The sequence below is a fragment of the Benincasa hispida genome, chromosome 12 (assembly GCF_027475165.1).
Source record: "Benincasa hispida cultivar pf3 chromosome 12, pf3_genome.v1.1, whole genome shotgun sequence".
NCBI classification, from domain to species: domain Eukaryota; kingdom Viridiplantae; phylum Streptophyta; class Magnoliopsida; order Cucurbitales; family Cucurbitaceae; genus Benincasa; species Benincasa hispida.
In genome coordinates, this window is record NC_143489.1 from 39186825 (window position 1) to 39213018 (window position 26194).

At 31.4% G+C, this 26194-nt stretch overlaps 1 protein-coding gene across 12 annotated transcripts; it reads left to right on the forward strand.

Moving 5' to 3' along the window:
- The first annotated feature begins 4872 nt into the window (after positions 1–4872).
- LOC120067163 (ARM repeat superfamily protein) lies at positions 4873–14771 on the forward strand. Of its 12 annotated transcripts, XM_090308565.1 has the most exons (11): positions 5001–5189; positions 6682–6768; positions 6993–7040; positions 7131–7157; positions 8754–8866; positions 9045–9081; positions 9787–9860; positions 9978–10071; positions 10207–10289; positions 12138–12357; positions 12937–14771. In XM_090308565.1, exons 5-10 carry the CDS (start codon positions 8795–8797, stop codon positions 12306–12308), a joined length of 531 nt encoding a protein of 176 aa, XP_090164691.1. In that variant the 5' UTR covers positions 5001–5189; positions 6682–6768; positions 6993–7040; positions 7131–7157; positions 8754–8794; the 3' UTR covers positions 12309–12357; positions 12937–14771. The 12 variants fall into 12 exon arrangements, with proteins under 12 accessions (XP_038874556.1, XP_090164688.1, XP_090164687.1 ...); XM_090308564.1 differs by lacking the exons at positions 6993–7040; positions 7131–7157 and having other exon boundaries at positions 4992–5189; XM_090308566.1 differs by lacking the exons at positions 6993–7040; positions 7131–7157 and having other exon boundaries at positions 4997–5189; positions 14433–14771.
- Positions 14772–26194: the final 11423 nt, after the last annotated feature.

Here is a 26194-nt window from a genome sequence, read left to right on the forward strand (position 1 = left end):
TTTCGTGAGTAATCGTCTAGCAGTCTCTCGCTCGATCGTTTAGTAACCTCTCACTTGATCGTTTAGTCTCTCGAAAGGGCTATCGTATAGCTTTCTTTCGCTCAACAATTAGTAATGTGATAATGAATCGATCGTTCAAAAAATGAAAACTCTTTTCATTTTATTCTTCAATTATTAAAACGGAAATTAATCTCCCACTTGCACGGTTAATGGAGAAAAGAATAACTAACTAAAACAATTCTCTCATAATTGTTTTTATTATAAATAAATAATAACTAATTTATCATATTATATTTATAACCCATAGTTTTAATATCACATCATATGTAATATTTAAACCATAGTTATTTTCTCCTTTATTTAATATAAATCATATTTATATCAATTCCTCTAATTAATGTATCTAATACATTAAATCAATTATATCACATATAATTGAACCAATTTAATTATATAATATATAATCAAATTCCCTCTTGTTAATTTGAACACTTCAAACTACCCAAAAACTAATTCTCAACTTGAATCCATTGAGCTACCAAGGAGACCTTATGGACCTGTAGCTTGAAGCTCTAACGGTACATGAATAACTGACTAAACACTTTAATCACGATATCCATCATTCGTTAACTGTTAGACATTCTACTAAAGACCGAGAACTACTCTCTTCTCACTATAGATATATTTCCGTGTCCATTGGATATAACCAATCAACAGTGCGATAACCCTTCACAGATCGCTCGTAAGTACAGCTGGGCTAATTTACCATTTGCCCTGTAGTTATATCTAATTCTTTAAGTACCACTGATTCCTCTAATGAACAATACATCATAGTCCTACTATGAGTGAACACTTCTCGGGCCATGAGAAAGTGTGTGGCACCACATTGTTCAAGCCCCGGAATCAACTCTTAAGGGAGCAATCTATCTACTTACCCCTACTTCGGAGAAGGAGTGAATTCCATCTTGTGTAACTGAGTTTCCAGCTCTCCAATAAGACGAATCCCCAAAGTGGTAGGTTTGAGTTGGCAATCTGGTCACTCGCACCCATGCAAATCAAAGAACTGTTATCATAGGCAGGAGTTTCCAACTCACTCAGAATTAAGGTCATGTTACCTATGGTCATCCTAGTGAAATGAAAGTCTCTGTCATGAGCAATGTTATATAACGAGACTAAACATTTCGTGGTCTGATCTTATACAAACTCCTTTGTATAGGATACTCCCGCTTGTATGTCTCCACATGAATGATCAGGATCGAACCATCTACAACATTTTAAAACATTTGTAACATCTACAAAGCGGGTCGTATCCGTAGTATCACAAGGATAATGTTTCCCTCATTTATCCATATACTACAAACCATTTAAGTTATCACTTAAGGCATGATCCACTTGTATGTTTCTACATACATGCTTAAGTTACAACGATAACCAGGAATCTTAGTTTATTGGTTTGTGGTTAATGCAATTAAAATATCTCATATTTCATAGACAACAGTGAAGAAAATATCTCATATTATTACATCACAAATTCTTGTTTATACACGTGTTTACAAACTACAAGACTCTATGAGATTTAGGGCATCAACCTCAATAATCTCCCACTCGTCCTAAAGCGAGTGGGTGTACAAGATAAAACATGTACAAAACAATAAACTAGGGCACTAAGGCCCAATACAAAATCTTCCACTTGCCCTAGTCCAGCCGCGGACAGTCCTGTAAACCCATCAGAGCCTTCATAAACGGGTCAGCAACGTTGTACTCTGAAGGTATCTTCATGACTATCACGTTCCCTTAATGCACAATCTCACGGATGAGATGATACTTCCGTTCTATACGTTTGCCTTGCTTGTGACTCCTAGGCTCCTTGGAGTTTGCCACAACACCACTATTATTACAATAAAGGGTGATGGGCCTAGACATGTCTGGAATAACTTCCAGATCAATCAGGAACTTCCTAAGCCAAACGACCTCCTTAACGACTTCACAAGTTGCTACATACTTGGCCTCCATCGTGGAGTCAGTAATGCACCCCTACTTAGTGCTTCATCATACTACAGTCCATCCGCTAAAAGTGAACATTGATCCTGAAGTGAATTTCTGAGAATCCTTATCAGTCTGAAAATCAGAGTCCATGTATCCAGTAAGGATCAAATTCTTAAATCCATACACGAGCATGTAGTCACTCGTTCTCCAAAGATACTTGAGGGTGTTCTTAACGGTAGTCCAGTGACCCTGTCCTGGATTAGACTGATATCTACTAACTACCCCACAGCGTAGCAGATGTCAGGTCTAGTACATAACATCGCATACATCAAACTGCCAATGACAGATGCATAAGGGACTCGTCTCATTTCCTCAACCTCTTGAGGTGTCTTAGGACACTGTTCATTAGACAATGTAACTTCATGTTGAAAAGGCAGTAGGCCCCTTTTGGAGTTCTGCATCAAATACTTGATCAACATCTTGTCAATGTACGATGCCTAAGACAGTGCTAGCACTTTGTTCTTTCGATCCCGAAAGATCTTAATACCGAGAACAAACCGAGCCTCTCCCAAATCTTTCATTTGGAATTGGGTCGATAGCTAGTTCTTAACTGAAGTCAGTAAACCTACATCATTCCTAATGAGTAGAATATCGTCTACATACAACACTAGAAAAAATATCGAACTGTTGATGATTTTCTTATAAACACAAGGCTCGTCAACGTTTTGGTCAACCCATAAGATTTGATCGCAGCATCAAACCTTATGTTCCAACAACCTTCGATGCTTAAGTCAATATTTAGTAAAGAGTTAGAGCAAGCTGGAGATGGGGGAGAAGAACTTACCTTCACATATGTCTATTGCCCCCTATTTATAGCGTGGTGGATTTTGAATCCTAAACCTAAAAATGATTAGGAAGAGTAAAAGGGATTAGAAAAAGTCAATTTAGGTCGCCTTTATGAGCAAAAATTATGACCCACAGGAAGTGAGCCCTCGAGGGTCGAGGGCTGAGGCCAAGGCGAGTGAGTTGGGCCATCAGGCTCGACTCTCTTATGCCTCTCGATCTTTTCCGTGCTTCTTTGATCCTCACGTGGTGATCATTCTTCCTAAACTCGAGATTATGGTCCAGGATTATCCATAACAAAGGTTATCTTAAAACATAAAATAATGTGATAAATTTAAGATTTGTTGAAGGGATAAAGTAGTCCAAAAGTGATTTTTTTTCTCCCTTAGCCACTTTTTAAGATAGTAAGATAAGATTTTTATATCAAATTTTGTACTTAAATCGCTTGTGTATTTCATAAAAAAAAAACTCATTTATAAAAACAACTTTTTCCTTTTTTAGAATTCCTTAACAATTTTAAAAACATTTTTAATAGAGAACAAAATTACAAATCAAACATACCCATTTTCAAGGGCAGATTTATTATGGACCAGGGCTCATATAATAATAATAATAGTAATAATAATAATAATATATATATATATATAAAACCACTAGTGGGCTTGATGGTAAATCTGTCTTCTAACCTCTTTTAGATTCAAATTCAAGTCTTACTCATTACATTTATTTTTATTCAATTATATAAAACCATCCATCAACAAAAATTTTGGATCCGCTAGTGCCCATTTTTTAAAAACTAACAACTAATTGGTTATCAAACAACCTCTTAAGCTTTTGCTCCAAGTTCTTCACATATTTTGATTACACATTATTTTTCTATAAGTTCTCTACTCTTCCTTTTCATTTTTAAAGTATGCATGGTTCTTCTTCTTTTAAGTATATTATAGTTTGTTTGTCCTTCCATTCTTCATTTATCTTAATTAAATCTATTTAGTGTGTGTTTGGTTTAACCAGGGGTGTTTGCGGGTTAGGTTAGTTTGGGTTGAAGAATTTTTTAGACCCAACCAATTGTTCGATTTGTTAATTTCTTCGACCCAAATAACTCTTATTAAAAAATAAACCCAACCCAACTATGAAACATTTGGATTGAGTTGATTTGAGTTAATCGGGTTCTTTATTTAATTTATGTTCTAAAAAGAAGTAAGATATTAATACGAAAAATTTTGATTTAATTATTTTCATGTATTGAATTAAGATTTAAACATAATTTCAATTTTCTTTTTTAAGAATTATTGGAGAATAAATTATCCAAAAGATAAAACTCAAATAAATATATGTATATATAATTATATCATAAGTTGTTGTTGTTTTTTTTTCTATATATATATATATATATATTAACAATAAGTTCGGGTTATTTTAGGTGAACTTATGAACCAACCTAACCCACAAAATTTTTATTTATTTGAACCCAACCCAGCCCAAATGAGTTAATAACTCAACCCAAACCACATAGGCTGGGTTTGATTGATCGATTTTTTCGGGTTATCATGATTTTTGAACGCCCCTAGGTTTAACTATTTAAGTGTTTAATTTTGAAAATAAGTTATTTTCGAAAAAAGTTGAAGTGTTTAACAACCATTCAAAATAATTTTTGAAATACTTTTAACATGTATTTTGAACCATTTTTTATCAAAAGAGTTTCAATAAAAATTGTTTTTTTGAAAATTTTTTTTTCTCTAGTGAGTCCAAACAAGTCCTTCAACCCTTCAATATAATTATATTTGAAAATCACTCACATTTCAATTCTCAAACGTATATAAACTTTCTTAAATATCAATTTTACAAAATGGATGATTCAAGTTGATGTGTGGATAGTGCTAAAAAAAATGTTTAGCTGAGATCCTAAGTTAGATCAATTAAAAAAGTTGAGAGGCATAAGTAAATTAATAAATAAATCTCACAATATTTTTCTAAACTAAATCTGGAGGTAAGTGTAAAGGGATAGAGTTTAAATGAATATAATAATTATTTTATAGTTTTAATTGGAACATGTGTCGAACCGACCGAACCGATTAGGTGCGTAGGTTCTCGGTTTATGGAACCGACCCGAATGGTGCTTGGGGTTTCTTTCTTCAATTTAGGGACGGACTTCGACTCTCACGCTCAGCATCATTCTTTTCTCTCTCTCTGTCTCCTGCATTTGCCCTTGCCGTCGATTATCCAGCCGCCGTTATCATTGATTATTTACCACCGTTGCCGTCGCTCCATATTGGAAATTTCTCTGGTTGAGAGAAGTAACGTGAGAACGCGCTTCGACTCTCAGCATCTTCTGGGTCTCTCTCACGTTTGTTTAGTAGGTAATTGTTTTCACTTTCGTTTGTTTAAATTGATGTATCAACTGTCCAATGATGAGTTTGCACTTCTTATGATGAGAAATTGTTGGCTGGCTTGATTCATCTTTGTATTGAACTGATTCTTGAACTGGGTTTGTTTTTGCTGCAATTTGAACTCGTTATTGGCTGGCTTGATTTATCTACATGTTTTTTTGCCCATTGGCTCTACTCTACCTCCCATTTTGGCCATTATATAGAGCATTTCCAGCTCTTTGCCGTGTGCTATAAACCGGTATTCTTCTTCTGCTTGATCGTAATTTTCTTCCGCAGAATCAAAAGCTTAGAAGTTGCAACGCCGTGGAAAAAAGTAGTTGATCAAAGAAAAAAGTGGACTCGATTCCTCCTCACGTCTTATTTTGCTTGATTAGAGCCCCTCCTTGTACATGGCTCCCTATTTGTGGCCTTTCTTTTCTTTTTTGTAAGCCTATGTAATTTTTTCATTTCTTCTCGATGAAAATATGGCATTTCATAAAACAAAGAAACTGATTCCTCTGTCTTTCTGATAACATCCATCTCCATTTCCATAGCGTATCAGATTAAGCTTTTGGATTGATGGGTGATTTAACATTTTTAAAGAAAAAAGTTCCATTTGTTCAGTTCTTTCGTTTATTATTGGCTTTCACCCGCATAATTTGAACTCCCTTAACCTCATGATGTAGATTAATAAAAGCTTAACTCGGACTAAAACTAGAGAGATAATAAGAAGATTGTGCAGAATTTCAAATTGCTTCGATCCTGTGATTGCTAAAGAGTCTAAGTTGCTTCATAAGTTCAAATAAACCTAAAATCTTATCAACATAACTTTTGCTTAAGAAAAGTGAATGGAAAGTTCATATAAAAAGAGAAAAAAATGTAGTAGATGGAATTGGAAAGCTGCTTAAAAAATTGAGTGAAACATAGATGGATATATTCAATAGTTCTCTTTGATGGAAATAGATTAGATGGAGATCTTTGAGCTTTTTTCCAGAAGTTATATGAAAATAGGTCTCTTCATGTGTTTTGCTTGGTTTGATTTATGTCAAATTGTTTTGGAGGTTTAATTAGTTAATTTTTTTAATCCCAAACCTTACCTTCTGTTAGGAATGGTTTTTGTTTAATGGTTGCAGGTTTTAAAGTTACAACCCTTTTTTAGTCAAAACTTCCCATGAGCTTGAATTAAATGTAACATAAGGTGTTATAAAATTAGGCTAATTTGTGGAATAAAGTACGCCGTTAAATCTCTTTTAACCCATTAATTTTAAATTATTGGGACTCCTCAATTGTCGATTCTAATTTGTAAAATTAGAGTTTTCAGTTTCGTCTCTTAAATTAGCCAAATTAAATTTCTTAAAATGTTGGAAAGGAAAAAAAAAAAGTGTTTTAATTAAAATCTCTAAATTTAATGATTTTGGAAGTTAATACTATAATATAATTCTCCAAATCCTACATTTTAAGAAATTTCACCTTTTTTTGTCAGCGTTTTTCTCCTGTTCGGTGAGTTTCAACACTTACTCATGGTGTATCGACCTTAGATTTGAGTTACCCATTGCTTAAGTCGTTTTGGGTAAGGTTCAGCGGCTTTGACACTCTAAATTGCCTTTCGTCTCTAACACTTGGAAACTTGTATTCGTAGCTTCAGAATAGTTTTGGAACTATTCAGACACTTTTCAGCAAGAGCCCAAGTCTTTTCTGGTGACTTTTAGGCTTTATAACTTTGTTTAGACCCTTTCGGATTAAGTTTAAGTGCTGTAAATTAGTCGATAACTAATGAGTACTCTCTATTTGTAGTTTAGGCTTGTTTTGAAGTGTTCGGACTAAGGTTTAAGGTCGCTTTAGGTAAGATTACTCATTCCAAATAATTGTTAAGGCTCTTAATAAGATTTCGAACTAAGTTCTAACCTTTGGAATTGTGTTTTACTATTTTAGGAGCTTTTAGGTTCATGGAACGCTTATGTAAGTGGAATTCTACCAGTGAAGTCTGTTTGTTGTGTGCTAGCATGTTCCGTGCTTGTGTTGTAATTTATATATTATTTATGGCTATATATCGATTGTCCCGAATCATGTGTTTGCCTATATAGTATATACTAGCATGTTGTGATGTTGTGTAATAGTGTAATAGCTTACGTGTGAATGAGTTATTAAGTGATCTTGTGTGTATGACTTTGTTGACTTGTTGAGAATATCTGGTCATGCATATGGCATGTTGTTGCTTTATGTGTTTTGGCATGAGATATAGTTTAAGATTATATGGTAGAAGTCATGCATTGGTGAGATTTTGTGAGAAGGGGGCTGAGAACCTTGAGAACTTGTAAAGGAAAGTAAGGTGGATATCACATGCCTCGGGTAAAAATGGTTGAGGGGTGGTATGTTTTCGTTGGGTTGAAAATAACATTAAAACCTTGGGTAAAAATGGTCAAGGATCAGTGTGCAGTCGAAGCCTTGGGTAAAAATGGTCAAGAGTCGATGTGTAATTGAGACCTTGGGTAAAAATGGTCAAGGTTGGTGAGCAGTCGAGGCCTTGGGTAAAAATAGTCAAGGATCGATGGGCAGTCAAAGCCTTGGGTGGAAATGGTCAAGGGTTGACATATAGTTTGATGGCCTTGGGTGAAAATGGTCAAGGGTCAAACATTGAGTACTATAGAGAAGCGTTGAGGCCTTGGGTAAAAATGGTCAGGGGTTGACGTAACTCGAAGGAGTTAGTATTAATAATCTTGATGTGAATTAAATATGTGTTGATGAACTCTTTGAGCTGATATGTGTTGATGAACTCTTTGAGTTGATATGTGTTGATGAACTCTTTGCGTTGGGTAGAGCGAGAGCATTATGTATTGTGTTTGACATTTATGTTAGAATGGTATATCTGTTTTGTATTTCCCATGTAAACTAAGCATGTATTATTGTGGTGTCTAGCATGTTATATGTCCCATATGTTGTTTGATGGCTCCTTAGGTGTGAGCCACTTACCAGTACAAGTGTGTAATAACCTCCCACTAGAATTTGTAAGTGTTGACGAGCATTGTGAACTGGGTGATGCTAAGGAGGGAGCATGAGAAAGATCAACTTTAGATTTATGTCACGGTTCTTGTCCTTTGTTAGAAGCTTACTTTATTTTGAATACCTAAAATTTGAAACTTTGTTTTAGATTTTAGTTTGTTCTCATTAGTAGGAGTTGAGATTTTGTAATAGGTTTTGATTGGTTCATTTTGTTGAGTTTGACATTAATTTGAGTTTGTTAGCTTTTGATAAGTTTGGTTGAGTCGATTAAGTAGTAGTTCTGATTATTGGGCGTTCTGGAAATTTTGGCAGTTATGTTGAGAAGAAAATGTTGTATTGAATGTTATTGAGAGTGAGTTTATTTGAAAATAGGTGTTGAAAGTTTTTGGTTTTGTTGTGGTAGTGCTGTTATGTTGCTGAAGTTTTTCTAAAGTATAAGAGTTAATAAAATTAGTTCAGGTTAAATTTGGTAATGATCTCTAGTTTAGTATTGAAATTTGGGGTCACTACATGAAATCCCAAAATGGTCTTACGTTTGTCTGTTTATATCTTCAGTTGTGAAGGTTTCATGGTAAGTTACTGCAACATCAACGCCAATGTTCACTAATGACCAGAGACAAGCAGAGCGAACTGGAAAATATGGAACTCCAAGACTCCAATACCTCCAGGTATCTTTCATTTCCTTTTGTTGTCCCGACTGTTAGGGAAAATTTATCTGTATTGTGCTTCCTGGAGGGTGAAGCTCATTGATCAGCATTTGTTATCCTATGATTGAAGCTAAATCATGGAGTTTCATTATTGTTCGTCGTCTTATTTGTTTTTATTTTGATATTTTCTTTTTGTCAGGAATTAGTGAATGAATTTCAGAGCTCAACTAGTCAAGGTATGTTTCTGTTTCCATTAAAAACTGAACAGTAAAATTTTAGTAGGAATTTTTGAAAGGAAGTAAAAATATTATTATTTCTCTGTCATATGAGCCTTAAGAATAGGTTTAACAAGCGTTGTTTATTGCTCAGCCTGTGCGTTTTTTTCTCCTTGTTTATGGAACATCTAAGTACTGTTTTTCTGAATTTGATTGCGAATTGCGATATTTCTTTCACCTTGAAAGGATAGTTCGTTAGTAGCAGATGAACCAAGATTGCGCCAAAACACTCTAGGATTCCTATTCTATCACCTTTCTTTAGGAAAAATAAGGGCAACAACTTTTCGTTAAGCAACATGAGAAGAATATGCTAAAGAAAACCAGAACCATTGGTGATTACAAAATTGATCCCTTTGAGCATCACCAAAACTTTTTCGATTTCTGTAACAATAATGTTGTCCCATTGAGTAAGTGGCAGAGTGGCCTTGCTGCCACGATCTACTAAGATTCAACCCTTTGTCACTCCGATTCGTTTAGTAACGTTGTCCCATTGAGTAATAATATATTTTTTCTAAAAAAAATCTACTTACACTCTACAGTGTTGGGGGACAAATTTATTTAATTATTTTACTCATGGAATTATGTCTAATGAATTCCAAAATGTTATGTTTCTTTTGTTAGAAACTCAAAGAGCTAATATTTGCATTCGTCCTCTTGAACTCACAGAAGCAAAAGAAAGAGTTGTTGCAAATTTGGCAAACTTTTCTTATGATCCTTACAATTATTTCTTCTTACGCCAGGTATTAAATCTCTACTCCTGGTACTAGTATGCTTTGTTTCAGAGCTTCTCCATAGATGTTTTGCTTTCTTTTCCCCTTCTCTAAAACTATTTTACTGAACTGTAATTTTGTGAGCAGCTAAATGTTCTTGAGCTTTTCTTGGACTGCATGACAGAACCAAACGAGAAGCTTATTGAATTTGGTATTGGAGGGATCTGCAATTCTTGTGTTGGTACGATTTTAGAATTTGAACCTTGGGTTGTTTCGTAATTTTAAACTTATTTGATTTAGATGTGAGTGCTGTTTGTTCTACTGATGGGATGGCTAATTGACCACTGATACATTTACTGTTATTGTTTTCCTGCAGACCCTGCTAATGCTTCTATTATAATTCAGTGTGGTGGAATTCCCCTCATCATTGAATGCTTGTCAAGTCCTGTAAGGAACACTGTAAGTTGAGAACCTTGTGTGTGTTACTTCTTGTTACGTATAAATAGCATTACCAGAAAAAAGTTGATCATTTGGGTTTTGGGGGCAAAATAATTAGGGGCCTACCGAATGAAAATTATCTCTTGGTAAGCTTTTTTTTAAATTAAAATTTTGAACATGATTCAGTGTTCCTTTTCTTTTTGTTCTGTTAGGGACCGTTTGAATCGCAAATGTTGTTTCATGGGTATGGATATTAAATATCCAGGATTTAAATGTTTGAGATAATTAATGTCTATGTTTGGATAGGTAGGATAATTAACATCTAGAAGTTAAATATATGTATTTGATTTATCAACTTTGTATATAGAAATCAAAATTATGTAATTACTTAATTAAATTAAATGTAAGAGAACAAATAATGTAGTCACAAATTAAATTTAGCATTATTTAATATATTGTTACATTAATTAATTATTTAATCACTTAAAAATAACAATAAATGAATATTTTTATATTAACATTAATTAAACATTTATTTAATGATTAAATTAAATAAAATAAATATAAATTAATTATAATATTAATAGTTGATAATAATTTTTTATATCAAATAGCTAAGGTAACTTAAAAAATGTATTAAATAATATAATTATATTTAATAATTAATTAGAACTAAATTAATTTATTAATTAATCCGACTATATTTTTATTGTTCATCTCCTAGGTATAAAAAATTCCACATGTATGGAGGGTATTAAAAAATCTATGCCAGGTGGGTTTTAAAGATTCTTGGATAATAGGGGTGAACAAAGTGATCCGAAAAATCGAGCCAAACGATCGAAACCTGCTGAACCAAAGGCGGGTGGGCATGTGGTTTTGAAGGAGAGGTGGTTGGCGGTCGGTTTTGTTTTCTAACAAACGGACCGGTTGGTCGGTTGGAACCCCACAAAAGAAAACAACCAAAATAATCGACCAGCTACCCGTGCAATTTAAAAATAAAAAAAAAATGTGCACCCAAATATTTTTTTAAAAAAGAAAATCATGCATAGATGGGATGACTTGAAAAGAAGGGTCAAAGATGTGTAGTCATATCAAGCCCAAAACCTTTGGTATAAGTGGTTTTCTCAAAAACCACATAGGGGCGTTTGACACAGGTTTAAAATGCTAAGTTTGAGGTTAGGCTGGGAGGTTTAGAACAGTAATAAGGATATCCATTAGGGTATAGTGATAATTAGCTGAGTCTTGGTTATAAACAGAGGTAGTTAGGTATCTTAAAGGGAAAGCCATATTTTGGTGGGTCAGTCCAATGTAGGTGGATTGTTGGGGGGAGAGAAACAGCCCTTTCAAAAGGCTAAGGCTGTTAGATATTGTAGTTCATTTTTTATATTGCAATATAGGGTACCTAACACATTCTTTTTATTAAATATCGAATTTCAATGTATTTTTCTCTCTTGAATGTGTACGATATTTCTATCTTTTACAGATAAAGAAATCCTTCTTACAGTTCCTTTTGCTTATATGTAGAAGCCTTGACTTGTGAAAAATGATACGAGTTCTTCAATTTTGATCTAGTAATATCTCTACTTCTTTTTACTAAAGGATCTACTAATATCTCTACTAAATCATCTAATAAATGGATCATTTTTACTGTTCAGTCAAGTTGATAATCCCCTGTAATTGAATCAGTGATTGATATTTCCTTTGGTTTTGATCAGAATGAAGTATCAAATTTATTTGAATTTAAGATGAATCGTACAGTTAGCTTCATTTTCGTACTTTGTCAAGGTCCATCAGTGCACGTAGCATGTGAAGAATTCAGTCACAGTTGAAAATGCATTCATTCATGTGCTAAACTCAACTATTTGTCAGGTGAATTATGCACTTGGCGCCTTATATTACCTCTGCAATGCATTAAATAAGGAAGAGATTATGAAACCAGAAGTGGTAGATGTAATCAAGAGATATGCAGTGGCTGAGAGTGTGAGCTTTAGTAATCTGGCTAAAGCAATTCTGGACAAGCATCTATCTGACAGAAATTGAGACTCGACATCCTTGATGGCGAATCGGGCGAAAGAATTTGTGCTGATAGGTTTGCTCGTTCTCCTTTTCTCTTTATTCTTTTCTAATCTTATGAGTATGAACTTATCTCCTTATTCTCCTTTTCTTGCCATTCTTGGTTTTCATATTTCTTAAGGTAGCATTTGAATTCATAGTCAAATCTTAAAAATATATTTTTTTTTTTCCCAAAATCTGACTTTGATTTAAATAAAGGCTAAGAGACCATGAATCCAATTCAGGTGGTCACTTACGTAGATTAATACAGGTGAACTTATAAGATTAATCGAGGTACGTATTAGCTGGCTCAAATACTCACCGGATACTTTGAAAAAGTTGACTTTGATTTTGAAATACTCCTAAAAAGTAGATATTGAAAAAAAGATATAGGTAAAACTGTAAAAGTAGTGTTTAGAAGTTTAATTTTGAAAAACAAAATGGTTATCATACTGGGAATGACTCGAGTGAGGTTTAAGTTTTGAACTTTTGGTATGGATCTCTCCCAATAACCCTAATCATTATCTGTTTTGAGTTGAAATCTCATGGCATTGGCTCCTCATTGCTCACAATCTGTAAAACAGCCCATGAATAGAGCCATTTGTTTATCTTGCAGTCAGATTCATTTTCTGATGGGAAGATTCTTTGGATGCACCTGAATTCTTTTGTGGACAACTTAGAGACGAATGTAAAATGTCTCTATAAAGAAAAGGAAAGTAGCATTGGTAGTCTACTCTATTGACAAAATTTTTTAAATTTCTTAAATAAAAAATTTATTTCTTAGTAAAACAAACAAAGGTCTTTAAATTTTTTTATTATTTATTTCTTAGTAATTTCCAAACTCAATGTATACCTAATAATAACATTTCATCAATTCACCTTTGACTTTGCTTGTTAAAAAAAAAAAAAAAAATACTCATGATCTCTTAACCTCTAATAATGAGGTCTTTTCCCTCACATTTTTTTCCTGTTGAAAACGGCTTAAAAAGATACTCATAATCTCTTAACCTCTAATAATGAAGGTTTTTTCCTCACTAAGTGGGTGAATCAAGTCTTTAACCTCGAGATTGATAGCATGAGATTATGTCAATTGAGTTATGTTCATTTTAACAATTTCATGTGAGGAGCATTAGGGGTGTGCATAAAGGTACTGAAAATCAATCCGATTGATTGAATTAAGGTCGGTCGGTTTTCGATTTTCATATAAAGAATTTGGAAAATTGACTGACCGATTGATATATATTAATTTTTTTAAAAAAAAAATATATAAAAGAAAGTCCACTATCTTTAACCCAAGCACAAGCCTAATGTCTTAATATTAATTATTATTATTTTTTTATGTTGCTTAATTTTCAAATTCACTACTTGATTGATTTAAATTTTAAAAAGTTGCAAATCATATTTACTTAATAATAACATTTCATCAATTCACCTTTCTTTTCTATTCACTTTGGTTCCCCTTGTTAAAAAGGGGAAAAAAAAGGCAACCAACAAAACTGATCAATCGTCAATTGGATTTCGCACATTTTTTTTTATTGATTTTTGGTACCCATTTTCCTTGACATCGACTGATTGATGCAGATATTTGTTATCTATACGAATGTTCAAAGGGTCCTCGAGAAACTTTCGATTAAGGATTCATTAAATTTGATATGAATTGATGGGTTAATTGGATGAAACAGGTTCTTTTGGAAAAAAAATATTTAGGAAAGATGGGTTGTTTTTTGAAACTATTTAGGTAATTAGAGTTGTTTGGTTGTTTTAATTGGAAAAACGCATTCCAGTTTTTTTAATTATTTTTTAGGGATATCTATGTAAAAATTTAAAGAATAGGTACATATTACGATAATGTATTGAACATCATTTTTTATTAAAAAAAGACCTATTGATCTTGCTATTTTTACTAATATCAGTAGTTATTTATAATTTAACCCTCATTTATGTATATATATATTATTTATTTATTTATTTCTCTCTCTTCTATATATACTTTCTCTTCCATGCATATATTCTCTCTCCCCACTAATATATTTCATATATTCTCCTCCCCATAATTCACACCTATTTCTTTCTCTTCCCTCTCTTTTCTCCTTTCGACGATGTGAGTTGTAGGTGATAGACAATGACGTGGGGCGAATTGATGGCTCGATACGACATGACACGAACGACTTCAGATGAATTGATGGCGAGAACGGCGTGGGGCAAATCGACGATGACAGGTTGAGCAGATTCGGTCCGGTGGTGCAAGCAAATTCGGTCAACGATGATGGGGAGAGAGATCCGTGACAGTCATGGCTGAAGAAGAAGAGGAGGGTTATGTTTTATAAATCTCTATATGAAAATGAACTTTATTTTTTTCCTATTTTTTATATATACTGTGATATATATGTATTTTTTTTACTTATAGAAAATTTGATACATATTGTGGCATATGTATTCGTTTATTTGATATACACGGGTGTTTTTTTTTTATTTAGACTTATTGTATTATGATATATATATTATGGTGTAAATGAAATTTATGAAAATTTATATATTGTGGTATATTTCATATATTGGTTTATATTGTGATTTATGTCAAACATTGAGTCAATCTCTAATTTATAAAAGTTTATATATTTCATATATTAGTTCGAATATTTTCAAATAGCTAACAAAATATTCAAAGGTATATTTAAAATAATTATGAATCCTTAAAAAAAAAAACCAATAAATTGATATGTGAAAACAATGTAAATAGAAAATAAAATTTTATTAAATGCATTTTTTTAAATTTGAAAATAGAAAAAAATAAAATAATTATATTTTCTTCAATTGATAAATGAGAAAAACTATATTACATGCATTTTTTCTCTTTATAATAAATATATTTTATCTTTATATTATTAAAGTAGGCTCGAAAATAGTAAAAAAAAATATATATATAAATAACATAAATAAATATATATATAAAAAAGATAAAACTGTCCAAAAATAATGCTAAAAACATTTTTGAAAAAAATCAATTTTTTAAGTTTAATTGGGCTATAAATTCTATTGGCTCTGTTGGACTGCATCTCTTAAAGACGCATTCTAAGATAAATATCCTTTTTTTTCCAACTTTTTCTTCTCTCTTTCTTTTTCTTTTCTTCGTTCTTTTTCCTATTTTTTGTTTCGTAACTAAATTTATTTCGATTTAAAATTTTAAAATTAGATTTAGAATTAATGTTTTTTTTAAGGTTTTGAACTTGAGTTGTTTTCAATGTATTTTTTTTCCCTTTTTTTGTTCCGTATTTTTTTAAAATTTTTTTTCAACTCGTGTCTTGAATTAGGGGTAATATTTTGTTTGTTAAATTTAATGGTTTTTCTTATTTATTTATTTTTTTAAAAAAATTTGTTTGATTATCTTTTAACTTTTAGGTGTTGACTATATTTTTTTAATTATAAATTAGCTTAATCAAGTCATCTTGACAAATGTTTGAAATCATTTTCATTCTATTTTTTACTAAGATATTTCATGTTTTATTTATTTTATGTTAGTCTGATTAGTTTTTTTTTTTTTTTTTTTTTTTTTTTTTTTCATGTTGTAAGGACTAAAATGGCTAATCAATTATAATTAATTGAAATTACAAACTTCCACAGTTATAGACTACAACTATAATGTTCTTATTCATGATTAGAAGATCTAACCCCAAAATTGACTTTGTTGAGTCACATAATGTCCATGATCACCACGACCTCTAACATTCAATATTTAGCTGTAATTTGTATACCTTCACCATGATGTCGGTATGTCACATATTGATAATGAACATCTTGATGAGCCTATGAAGTTTGACCTTCTTCCATATGGAGCATATTGATGGTTATCGAAAAAAAGTTCAAATGTTAGATGGTGTTGGCATCATAGATTTGGGATGAAATGGTCGACTAGGTTGTTGGATATTCATTATAAAACCCGGGATGAATTAGAACATTTTGATGCTAGCTAGATCACCTTGTTTTTTATTGTGAACATCACTATCAAAATATCGACTCGATACATAGATGTGAGTCTACGCACGACCCTTGTAGCCATTCTATCGGATATTGTCATGTTTGCTAAATTATGCTTAAAAAAATTGAAATTTCTTAGAAAAATTAATAATGTAATTAAAGAATAAAATCAGTTCATCCTATTAAATATTAAACTCATACCAAATAGTGATACGATGCTCTTGCTTTTGTTATGTATCACCTACTAATATTAGAATATCATTCAATGTAACTAGACTTAACATCTATACCATTATTAATAAGATGTACATTAACAATTAAATTTTGTCAATTGTCCCATGTTGATATCCGAGGAGCCAAATATCTAATAAAATTTCGTTCACGTTTGCCTTGTAGATCGCATGAATGTAGTTGAATGTCTATATCTCAAGGTTCAGGAATTTGTTGTAACCTCTAGAATTAGTGCATCATACTATATGCGTAATCTCACTCTACCACAAAAGAAAACATATGAGTGAATAAAAAAATTGATAATACATAAATGAATATAATCTTACTTGGTCAGACTTTGTATTCAAGACGTATCTATACTGAAATAGAACATTTGTAGGTGCTCTAATAATGGAAAAGTTATCATTTCATCTATAACAATCACGAGTTCAATATTAGTTATTATTAAGGCACAATAAACAATTTAGAGATAAAATGTCAATGAGTTAAAAATGCTTACCGTATTACTATTGGTCTATTACCCAAGTTGTTTTCATATTGGTGGAGTTGTCGAGGTACTAGAAGAGGAAATTAGTCTCATGCCTAAATCTGCAACAATGAAAGAAGGTCTGCAATTTCCTTGCCATCAATATCTGCACTCTTGCATAACTGTTGTATAGCCATGCAAGATAGCTAGTCTCCAATTATATGTCCCAGCAACATTAAAATTAATCTACCAACAGGGGATATATAAGGTGCACTCTATTGTTAGATTTATCGGGAAATATTAATCCAATCAATGTAAGAATATATGCTCAAGCATATTGTTGGAGTTGCTCTTCATTAGCATTATCTAGTAGATGGGCAAAATTGTTAAATTGTTCAAATAATTATGGCAGGATAAGACGACCTCTTTTAAGAACATTGTCATTTGTTGTCACTCTTAAAAAATCGTAATATATATGTTTTAGTTATAGTTAAGTGACCCTACCAATGCTCGCCTATTAATCGGAAGTTTGAATTGGATGATCCTAATTGTACACTCCCCATGCAACATATGCAATGTGTATCTCTTGTCGCCATCATTCAACTAACTCTATTATCATATGGTAATATAATTGTACAACTCTAATCCATGATACTTCATAGAACCTATCGTAGATAATTCAGAATACAATGGTTTGAGTCTTCTCGTCTCTGAATAACAACCCCTCGATGCTAACAATGCATAACATTGATATGCACATCTTACCAAACAACTCAAGATCGATGACTACTCTATAAGTATAAAACCGAATAATCATATGGTCCTGTGCTAACATCATTGTCCATCTAATGCTATTTAAACAAGATTACAATTAAGGTTAATAATTAATATGAGATTTCAACTAACACTAATTGTTAGTTGGGTAAATATGTTGAATTTGTATTAAGCATCGAGGAAATAGTTTACATACAAATAATTAATAACAATGACTTCGAACTACTATGGTGCATTATGAGCTCGATTAGGGCAATTTCGTTGGTTATGTCCTTATCTCTAAATGCCACAACGTGTTTTGACTACTTGCTCCTTCCAATCCATCTCATTTTGTATGTGGACGTGCATGGTTTACCAACATTCTTACCCTTGTCTCATCTGGATAAATAGTGAGAAAGTTGGGGACAAACCAACATTTTTTATTAGGGATAGACTCAAATTGAGGTGAATAACAAAACAAATAAATGAAAATCTTATAATGATTTTCTATATAGTACAAGTAATCCTTATAAACGTTGTTACAGTAATGGCATGGAAACATGAGATTTCGTAACTCTGCCACTTATTAAATGTGCATGTCCTCTGACTAACTTTACTCGATGTGTGGTTTTACCCTTCATTGTTATTGGGTTAATTGCATTGGTTACGTTACACAATCCTGTCTTATAGCCAAATATGTTAATTTTATGTGAATTTGCACGTACTTCCTAACAAGTTAATTTATTAATTATATATCTATGAGATATATGACATTATTTATTAAATTAAGTAACCAATACGAACATTAATAATATCTTATTTATTAAATTAAGTAACCAATACGAACATTAATAATATCTTATTAAGGGAATAGTTTACCTCGCGAAACATTTTTCATATTCAAGAGTAGTGTTTATTTCTTCACAACGAGCAGCAAAATAGAATATAATTTGATAGAATGTTGTTTGAACTAATGCATTATAGGTAGCTTCCTAGCTCTTTTTTGAACAACATTTGTGCAATCTGCCAAGTTTGTGATTAACAATCCACAACGATGATCACCATCATGTGATCGGGTCCACTGTTTAAGATCCAATGAAGCAAAAAACCTCATGCAATTAGAGTTTGTTATTTGAAGTTTGACCATTCGACCATTAAACTTTAGAACTTGATACTTTGTTATTGCAAGATACACCAAGCTCTTCACCATACTATTTTTATACTTGTTGAAATTACTCGCAACATGTCGTATGTAGAATCTGTGATGTGCATCTTTCGAACCATTGTTAGGGTTTTGTAGGGTAGACATGATGTCCTTCTATCTATATGAAATTAGACACATTCCCTTTCTTTTATGTATCACGTGACCCCATATATTATTCGAGAACCAATTCCATAAATCAGTGCTTTCCCAGTACAAAAACATATGTGACAGCTTGCAAAGCTACCAGAAAAGACCTTGTGGTTGCTATAAATTATTTTCAAAATGTCGAGATGATATGCACAAGTTTAGCCACCTATTGCATCAACCCAAGTGAAGATCAATGCAGTAACAAGTAGTACTCGAGGTATTCCAAGGTTGAATCTTCTAGGGCATAGTATGGTTAAAGATGTAATGCTATACTTATCCAGCAAACCTATTCAATGCTATGCAGAAATTGTAACACGTTAATTCATTTCGATAGGTGCTTAGTTGGTACTTAATGCTACAACAATGTTTAATCTAAAGTAATAATGTTGTAACGAAATGAGAATAACAATTTGTTGGATATTTACAAAGAGTACGGACAGGTGCAGACTTGACTGTTAGACTCCCTACACTTTCATGTGCTATAACATTAAACAAAATGTTATCAACTTATGAGTTTTCCTCTAAGCAAGAATCTACTATATACCCATCTTCTGATGTAGTGTACGACATCAACTTAGTTAGGGATCATATGTATTAAGTCAATGCTTTCACTAGGAGTGTTAAAAAAAAAAAACACGATCACTTGAAAGATCCGATTAATCCAATCCAACCCAACACGTACGATTCAGGTTGGGTTGGATTAAAAAATATAAACATTTTAAGAATTTGATTGATTCATAGATTCACCTAAAATAACCCAAATCAACCTGAAACAACCTAAACTTATTATTCATTTTAAAAAGTATGTTTTTTTAAAAAATTATGATACCATTATATATAAACATATTTATTTTAATTTGATTTACTTTTAATTTTTTAATAATATATTCTCCAACAACTCTTAAAAATAATTTTTTAGCACTTTAGAAAGAGAAATTTCATAATATAAATTGAAATTGAGTTGTTAATCTTGATTCATTATTTGAAAATAATTAAATAAAATTTTTACATATTAACATTTCACTTATTTTTAGAACAAAAATTTAAATAAATTACTTGAGTAATCGAAACCAATAGTTGGGTTCATTATTTAATAAGGGCTATTTGGATTAAAGAAATTTACAATCGGAATAGTTGAATTGAGTCTAAAAAGTGTTTCAATCCAACCCAACTAAATTCACGAACATCTAAGGGTGGATCTACTAAGAGGTTAGGGGAGCACGTGCCCTCCTCAAATAATGACATTATTTATATATAGTTTTTTTATTAAATATAAAATATATGTTTCGTTTTTTTTTTTTTTGAAAGATAATATGTTTCGGATTTTATGTATATAATCAATGTGTTTGATTAAAGGACCATGTTACTATGGTTGCTCTAGTGGCTGTCGGTATGCCTTTCACACCCATTCTTGGCTATTCATTTTTTTTTTAATATATTTTAATTTGGATTGTTTGTTCATATATATATCTATTTATTATTTTAGTTTTCAATTGCATATGTTATTGTATCGGAGGAAAGTACTCTTCCATGAGGTTGGTTCTTGAAGAAATATGGGATCACGTGATATATGAAAAGACGAGAATGTGTTTAATTTTAGATAGACACAAAGACATCATCTGTCCCGTGAAACCCTAACAATTGTTGGGAAGATGCATATCACAAATTTTACTTATGACATGTTGCAAGTAAATTCAACGAAAAGTATAAGAATAGTTTGTTGAAAAGCTTGGTATATTGTGCATGAACAAAATATTGAGTTTAAAAGTTTAATGATTGTATGATCAAACTTCAAATAGGGATCTTTAATTGCATCAGGTTTTTTGCTTCTTATGATCCTAAATAGTGGACCTAGTGACATGATGGTGGTCATCGTTATGGATGGCTAACACAAACGTGACTGAATGCACAAATGCTTTTCTAAAAAGAGCTAGGAAACTACCCATAACTGTACTAGTTCAAGCAACATTCTATCAATCTATCTTCTATTTTGCTGCTCATTGTGTAGAAATAGAAATTACTTTTGAATTTGGAGAATGTTTTACAAGGTAAATTATTTCCATAATAAGATATATTAATGTCCGTATTGACTATAAAATTCAATAAATAATGTTGTATATGTTATAGATATGCAATTAAAAAAGGACGTTCAAATACACATGAAGTTAACATATTTGACCAACGTTTGACATAACCATTGCAATTAATCTAGTAATAAGGACATGCGGATGTAATAAGTTGCAAAACTACGGAATTCTATGTTCCCATGCCATTGTTGCATGTAAAAATGTTGGTATGGATTATTTGTTTTACGTAGATGATTATTATAAGATTTTCACTCATTCATCCTGCTATTAATCTCAATTTGAGCATCTTCCTTGATCGAAAATATTGGTTTGTCCCCAACTCTTTCACTATTTATCCAAATGAGACAATGTAAGAAATATTGATAGACCATGTACATCCTACATACAAAACGAGATGGATTGGAGGGAGCAATTAGTGAAGTCACGATTTGTAGACAAGAATGACATAATTGACGAAATTTTCTTAATCAAACTCATGACCCAACATAGTAATTAGAAGCCATTGTTGTTACTTACTTGTATGTAAACTATTTTTTCGATATTTAATACAAACTTAACATATTTGTTTAATTAATTGTTAATGTTAATTGTAATCTTGTTTAAATAGCATTAGATGGACGATGATGTTAGCACATGGTCATACGATTATTTGATTTTATATCTATAGGGTTGGCATATATCTTGAGTTGTTTGGCAAGATGAATGTATCGATGTTATGTATTGTTGGCATCGAGAGGTTGTTATTTAAAGGCAAGAAGACTCAGACCCTCGTATTTTGTATTATCTACGAGCCTCTGGATTTTATGGAGTATCATGTATTAGAGTTATGTAATTATATTAACATTTGATAACATAGTTGAATGATGGCAATAAGAGACACACTTCATATATTACATGGGGAGTGTACAATTCCTTTGGAGGATATAATCCAATTTGGACTTTCAATTGATGGATGATCATTTATTGGGTCACTTAACTATAACTGGAAACATATATGATACGATCTATTAGGAGTAATAACAAATGACAATGTTCTTAAGGGAGGTCATCTTATCTTGTCAATGATTATATGAACAATTTAACAATTTTGCAAATCTACAAGATGATACTGATGAAGAGTAACTCCAGTCATATGCTCAAGCATATATTCTTACACTTGTTGGAGGATGGGTATTTTTTGATAAATCTAACAGTAAAGTATACCTAATGGATCTCCCTCTACTAGTAGATTTTAATGTTGTTGGGACGTATAATTGGGGAGCTGGCTATCTTGCATGTCTATATAGATAGTTATGAAAGATTGTAGTTATTGATGGCAAGAACATAACATACCCTCTTTTATTTCTATAGATTTGGTCATGGGAGCGGTTTCCTCTTCTAACAACTCGACGACTCCACCAATATGAAAATAACTTGGATAATAGATCAATAGCAGTTTGATAAACATTTTTAATTCATTAACATTTTAACTCTACATTTTCTATTGTGCTTTAATAATAACTAATATTCAACTTATGATTATTGTAGATGGAATAATTTCTCCATTATTAGAGCATTTACGCATGTTCTATTTTAGTATAGATACGCCTTGGATATATTAAAACTGGCCTAGTAAGATTATATTCGTTCATATATTATCTATTAATAATATTTCATTTTTTTATTTACTCATATTTTAAAATATTTGCAGACATTTAGCAGCCATATAATCATTTAATCTAAAGGTTACCAACATATGCCTTGCTAGTTATAAGATATGAACATTCAGACGTCCATTTATATGTTTTCCTGTGGTAGAGTGGCATTAACTAGATAGTATAATACACAAATTTCAGACGTTACAACAAATTCTTGAACTTTGTGATAGACATTCAGTTACATACACATGATTTACAAGGCAAACATGAGCGAAATTGGATTAGATATTTAACTTTTCGAATACCAACGTAGGACAATCAACAAAATTGATTGTTAATGGTATAGATGTGGAGTCTGGTTATATTGAATAATGATCTAGGAAAAAAAATTCCTTTTTAATCCCTGAGTTTTGAAGAATAGGTGCATTTAGTTCATGATATTAGTAGACGATGCATAATGAAAGTAGGAGCATCATATCACTATTTGGTATGAATTTAATATTTAATAGGATGATTTGATTTTATTATTTAATTACATGATTAATTTTTCTGAGAAATTTGAATTTCTTTTAGTATAATTTATCAAATGTGACAATATCTAATAGAATGTCTACAAGGGCTATGTGTAGATGCACAACTACATATCGAATTGATATTTTGACGAAGATATTCCCAATAAAGGACAAGGTGATCTAACTAGACGTCAGGATGTTCCAATTCAACCTGATGTTCAGAATGAACAATGCAGTGACCATTTTACCGCTAGGTTTATGATGCTAACATTGTCAATATTTGAAGTTTTCTTGACAATTCTCATTATGCTCAATATAGAAGAAGGCTAAACTTTATAGGTTCGTTAAAATGTTCATAATCAATATGTGACATATTGACATTGTAGTGAGAATATATAAATTATAGAGGAGGGTCAACCATCAAATGTAAGAAGTCGTGGTGATTGTAGAAACTATGTGACTCAATTAGGTCGAATTAGGCGTAATTGGGGATTTTCTCTATAACTGCAAAAATTTGTAATTTATATTTGAATTAATTATGATTGATTAACCATTACATCTTGGAAAAATTAACAAATCAAACTAAAATAAACTCAAAATAATAAAGGAAATACAAAACATTTTAGTGAAAAATAGGAAGAAAATGATGTCGAACATTTGTCAAATTGACTTGACTCTACTAGTTTATAATTAAAAAAGCATATTCAACACCTAAAAAGTTATGGTAATCAAACACAAATTAAATAAAATATTAAATTTAATAAATAAAATATTACCCCTAATTCAAAACTCGAATTGAAAAAATAAAAAAATTAAAATGGGGGAACGAAAAAAAAAGAAAAAAAATATATTAAAATAAAATTTAAATCCTATTTTGATCCTTGAACTTTGAAGCTTGTTTTATTTTGATCCCTAAACTTTTGAAATCATCTATTCTAGTCCCTACACTTTTAAAAAGTGCTTACTTTGGTCCTTACTATTAATTTTTTTTGTCAAATCTTGAACAAGATGATGAGATGACTTGTACTTTTAGATGATTAGGCTGCTATATAAGTTAGTCACGCTAAAAAAATTTAGCGTTTCAATTTTGAATTAGGTGGTAAAGTGATTATCTATAGAACTCAAAAAGTCATTTTACCTTTAAGATTTTAGCTCTTTAGTAATTTAGTGCATTGATTGTTGACATTTTACGTCACCTTCATTTTGCTCAACACATGCTAGATGCAATTTCATCAAAGAGTTAACAAAATCCTAATTGTAGGGACCAAAATAAACACTTTTTAAAAGTTTGGAGATTAAAGTGATCGTTTTAGAAAGTTTAGGGACCAAAATAGAACAAGACTCAAAGTTTAAGGACCAAAATAGGATTTAAACCTAAAGACAACATAAGTTCAAAACATTAAAAGAAATTTTTAATTTTGAATCTAATTTCAAAATTTTAAATAGAAATAAATTTTCTTGAAATATAAAAAATAGAAAAAGTAACCCAAAAACATTAAAAAGAAGAAAAATTAGGAATAAGACAAAAGAAGAAATGAAGAAGGAAAAAAAAGTTAGAACATGTCTCTTTAAAAGATGCATTCATCTTAGAATGTCTCCCAATTAAAAATGAATTTGAATGAAGACAACAAAATTATCCTATTTTCCTAAATAATTTCAAAATAACCTGTTCTTTTTTAAAATAATAATAATAATAATAAAGTACCTTTTTCAACCAATTAATCAAGAATGGACATTTTATTCTAAATGCTCTACCTGAGAGAGGTCCCGGATAGTATCCGTTTCCTAGAGACTCGGCTACAAGAAGTTGATAAGAAAGCCAATGAAATTGATGCGGTAGTGGGCCGCCTAGACGGATTACCCGTCAGAGAACTGATGATGAGGGTAGAGACCCTTAAGACCAAAACAGCACGGTCCGGCAGCTTTGAACGTGGCGATAGTTCATCGGGCTCTGTTGCCCACATAAAGGAGCACGTCGAAGAGTTGGACGGCTCCCAAAAAGCAATACTTTAGATGGTAACCGATTTGTCTGAAGACTTTCGGTCGGTCCTTGATGTCAGTTATACAAACTCTAATTATGATAAAGTATATCTCATATCTAATCACTTGTATCAAATAACAAATTAACGTTTGTTTTGCACATTTGACTCTTATATTTGATTTAATAATACTTGAATTTGAAAATTATGCTTATAAACAATACTTTCATATATCGATTTCTTTGATTTATAATTTATCTTTTCGAAGTGTTTTAAAAAATTAAACAATTTTTAAAATTAGAAAAAAATGTAGTTTTTTTCCAAGAAAAAACAAAAAAAACAAAAAACAAAAATAAACAATAAACAAAAAACAAAAACTTACTCTAAGTATTCAAGTATTTAATTAGGAAAGAAGTGGTTAGAAAATCAACATAACTTCTAAAAAAACAAATGATTATGAAACCAATTCAAGAAACAAAAATTATAGTATATAGCAATTTTTGTATACAAAATTTTACAAATATCAGTTTTCAGTAAAATTATTGGCTTTAGCACTCTCCATATTTCGGCTATAAATTTATTCCGTTTTGGAACATCTTGTTTTGTATATTTTGTGTAATAAAATTTATCACTAAATGCCAACAATGTTATAATTTTTTACAACAGGTGATATTATTATACAACAATAAAGAGGATACCACAGTCCAGGATCAAGGCATCAAAGCAACCAAGTACAAGCAAAGACAGGTAACAAAACAAAAACAAAGCCAACAGAATAATAACAGAACAAAACCAACGGAGAAAAGAACCCAAAATCCCACAAACTAGGGGCTACAACAAAATAGAGAACAACGTGAAGTTCAAAAGTAAACAACATCCGTAC

Coding starts and splice junctions, on each gene's coding strand:
- LOC120067163 (XM_039018622.2), top strand. CDS start 8,795: ATGTTCACTAATGACCAGAGACAAGCAGAGCGAACTGGAAAATATGGA. Junction 10,072..10,206: donor GATCTGCAATTCTTGTGTTG/GTACGATTTTAG, acceptor GTTTTCCTGCAG/ACCCTGCTAATGCTTCTATT. Junction 10,290..12,137: donor CAAGTCCTGTAAGGAACACT/GTAAGTTGAGAA, acceptor ACTATTTGTCAG/GTGAATTATGCACTTGGCGC.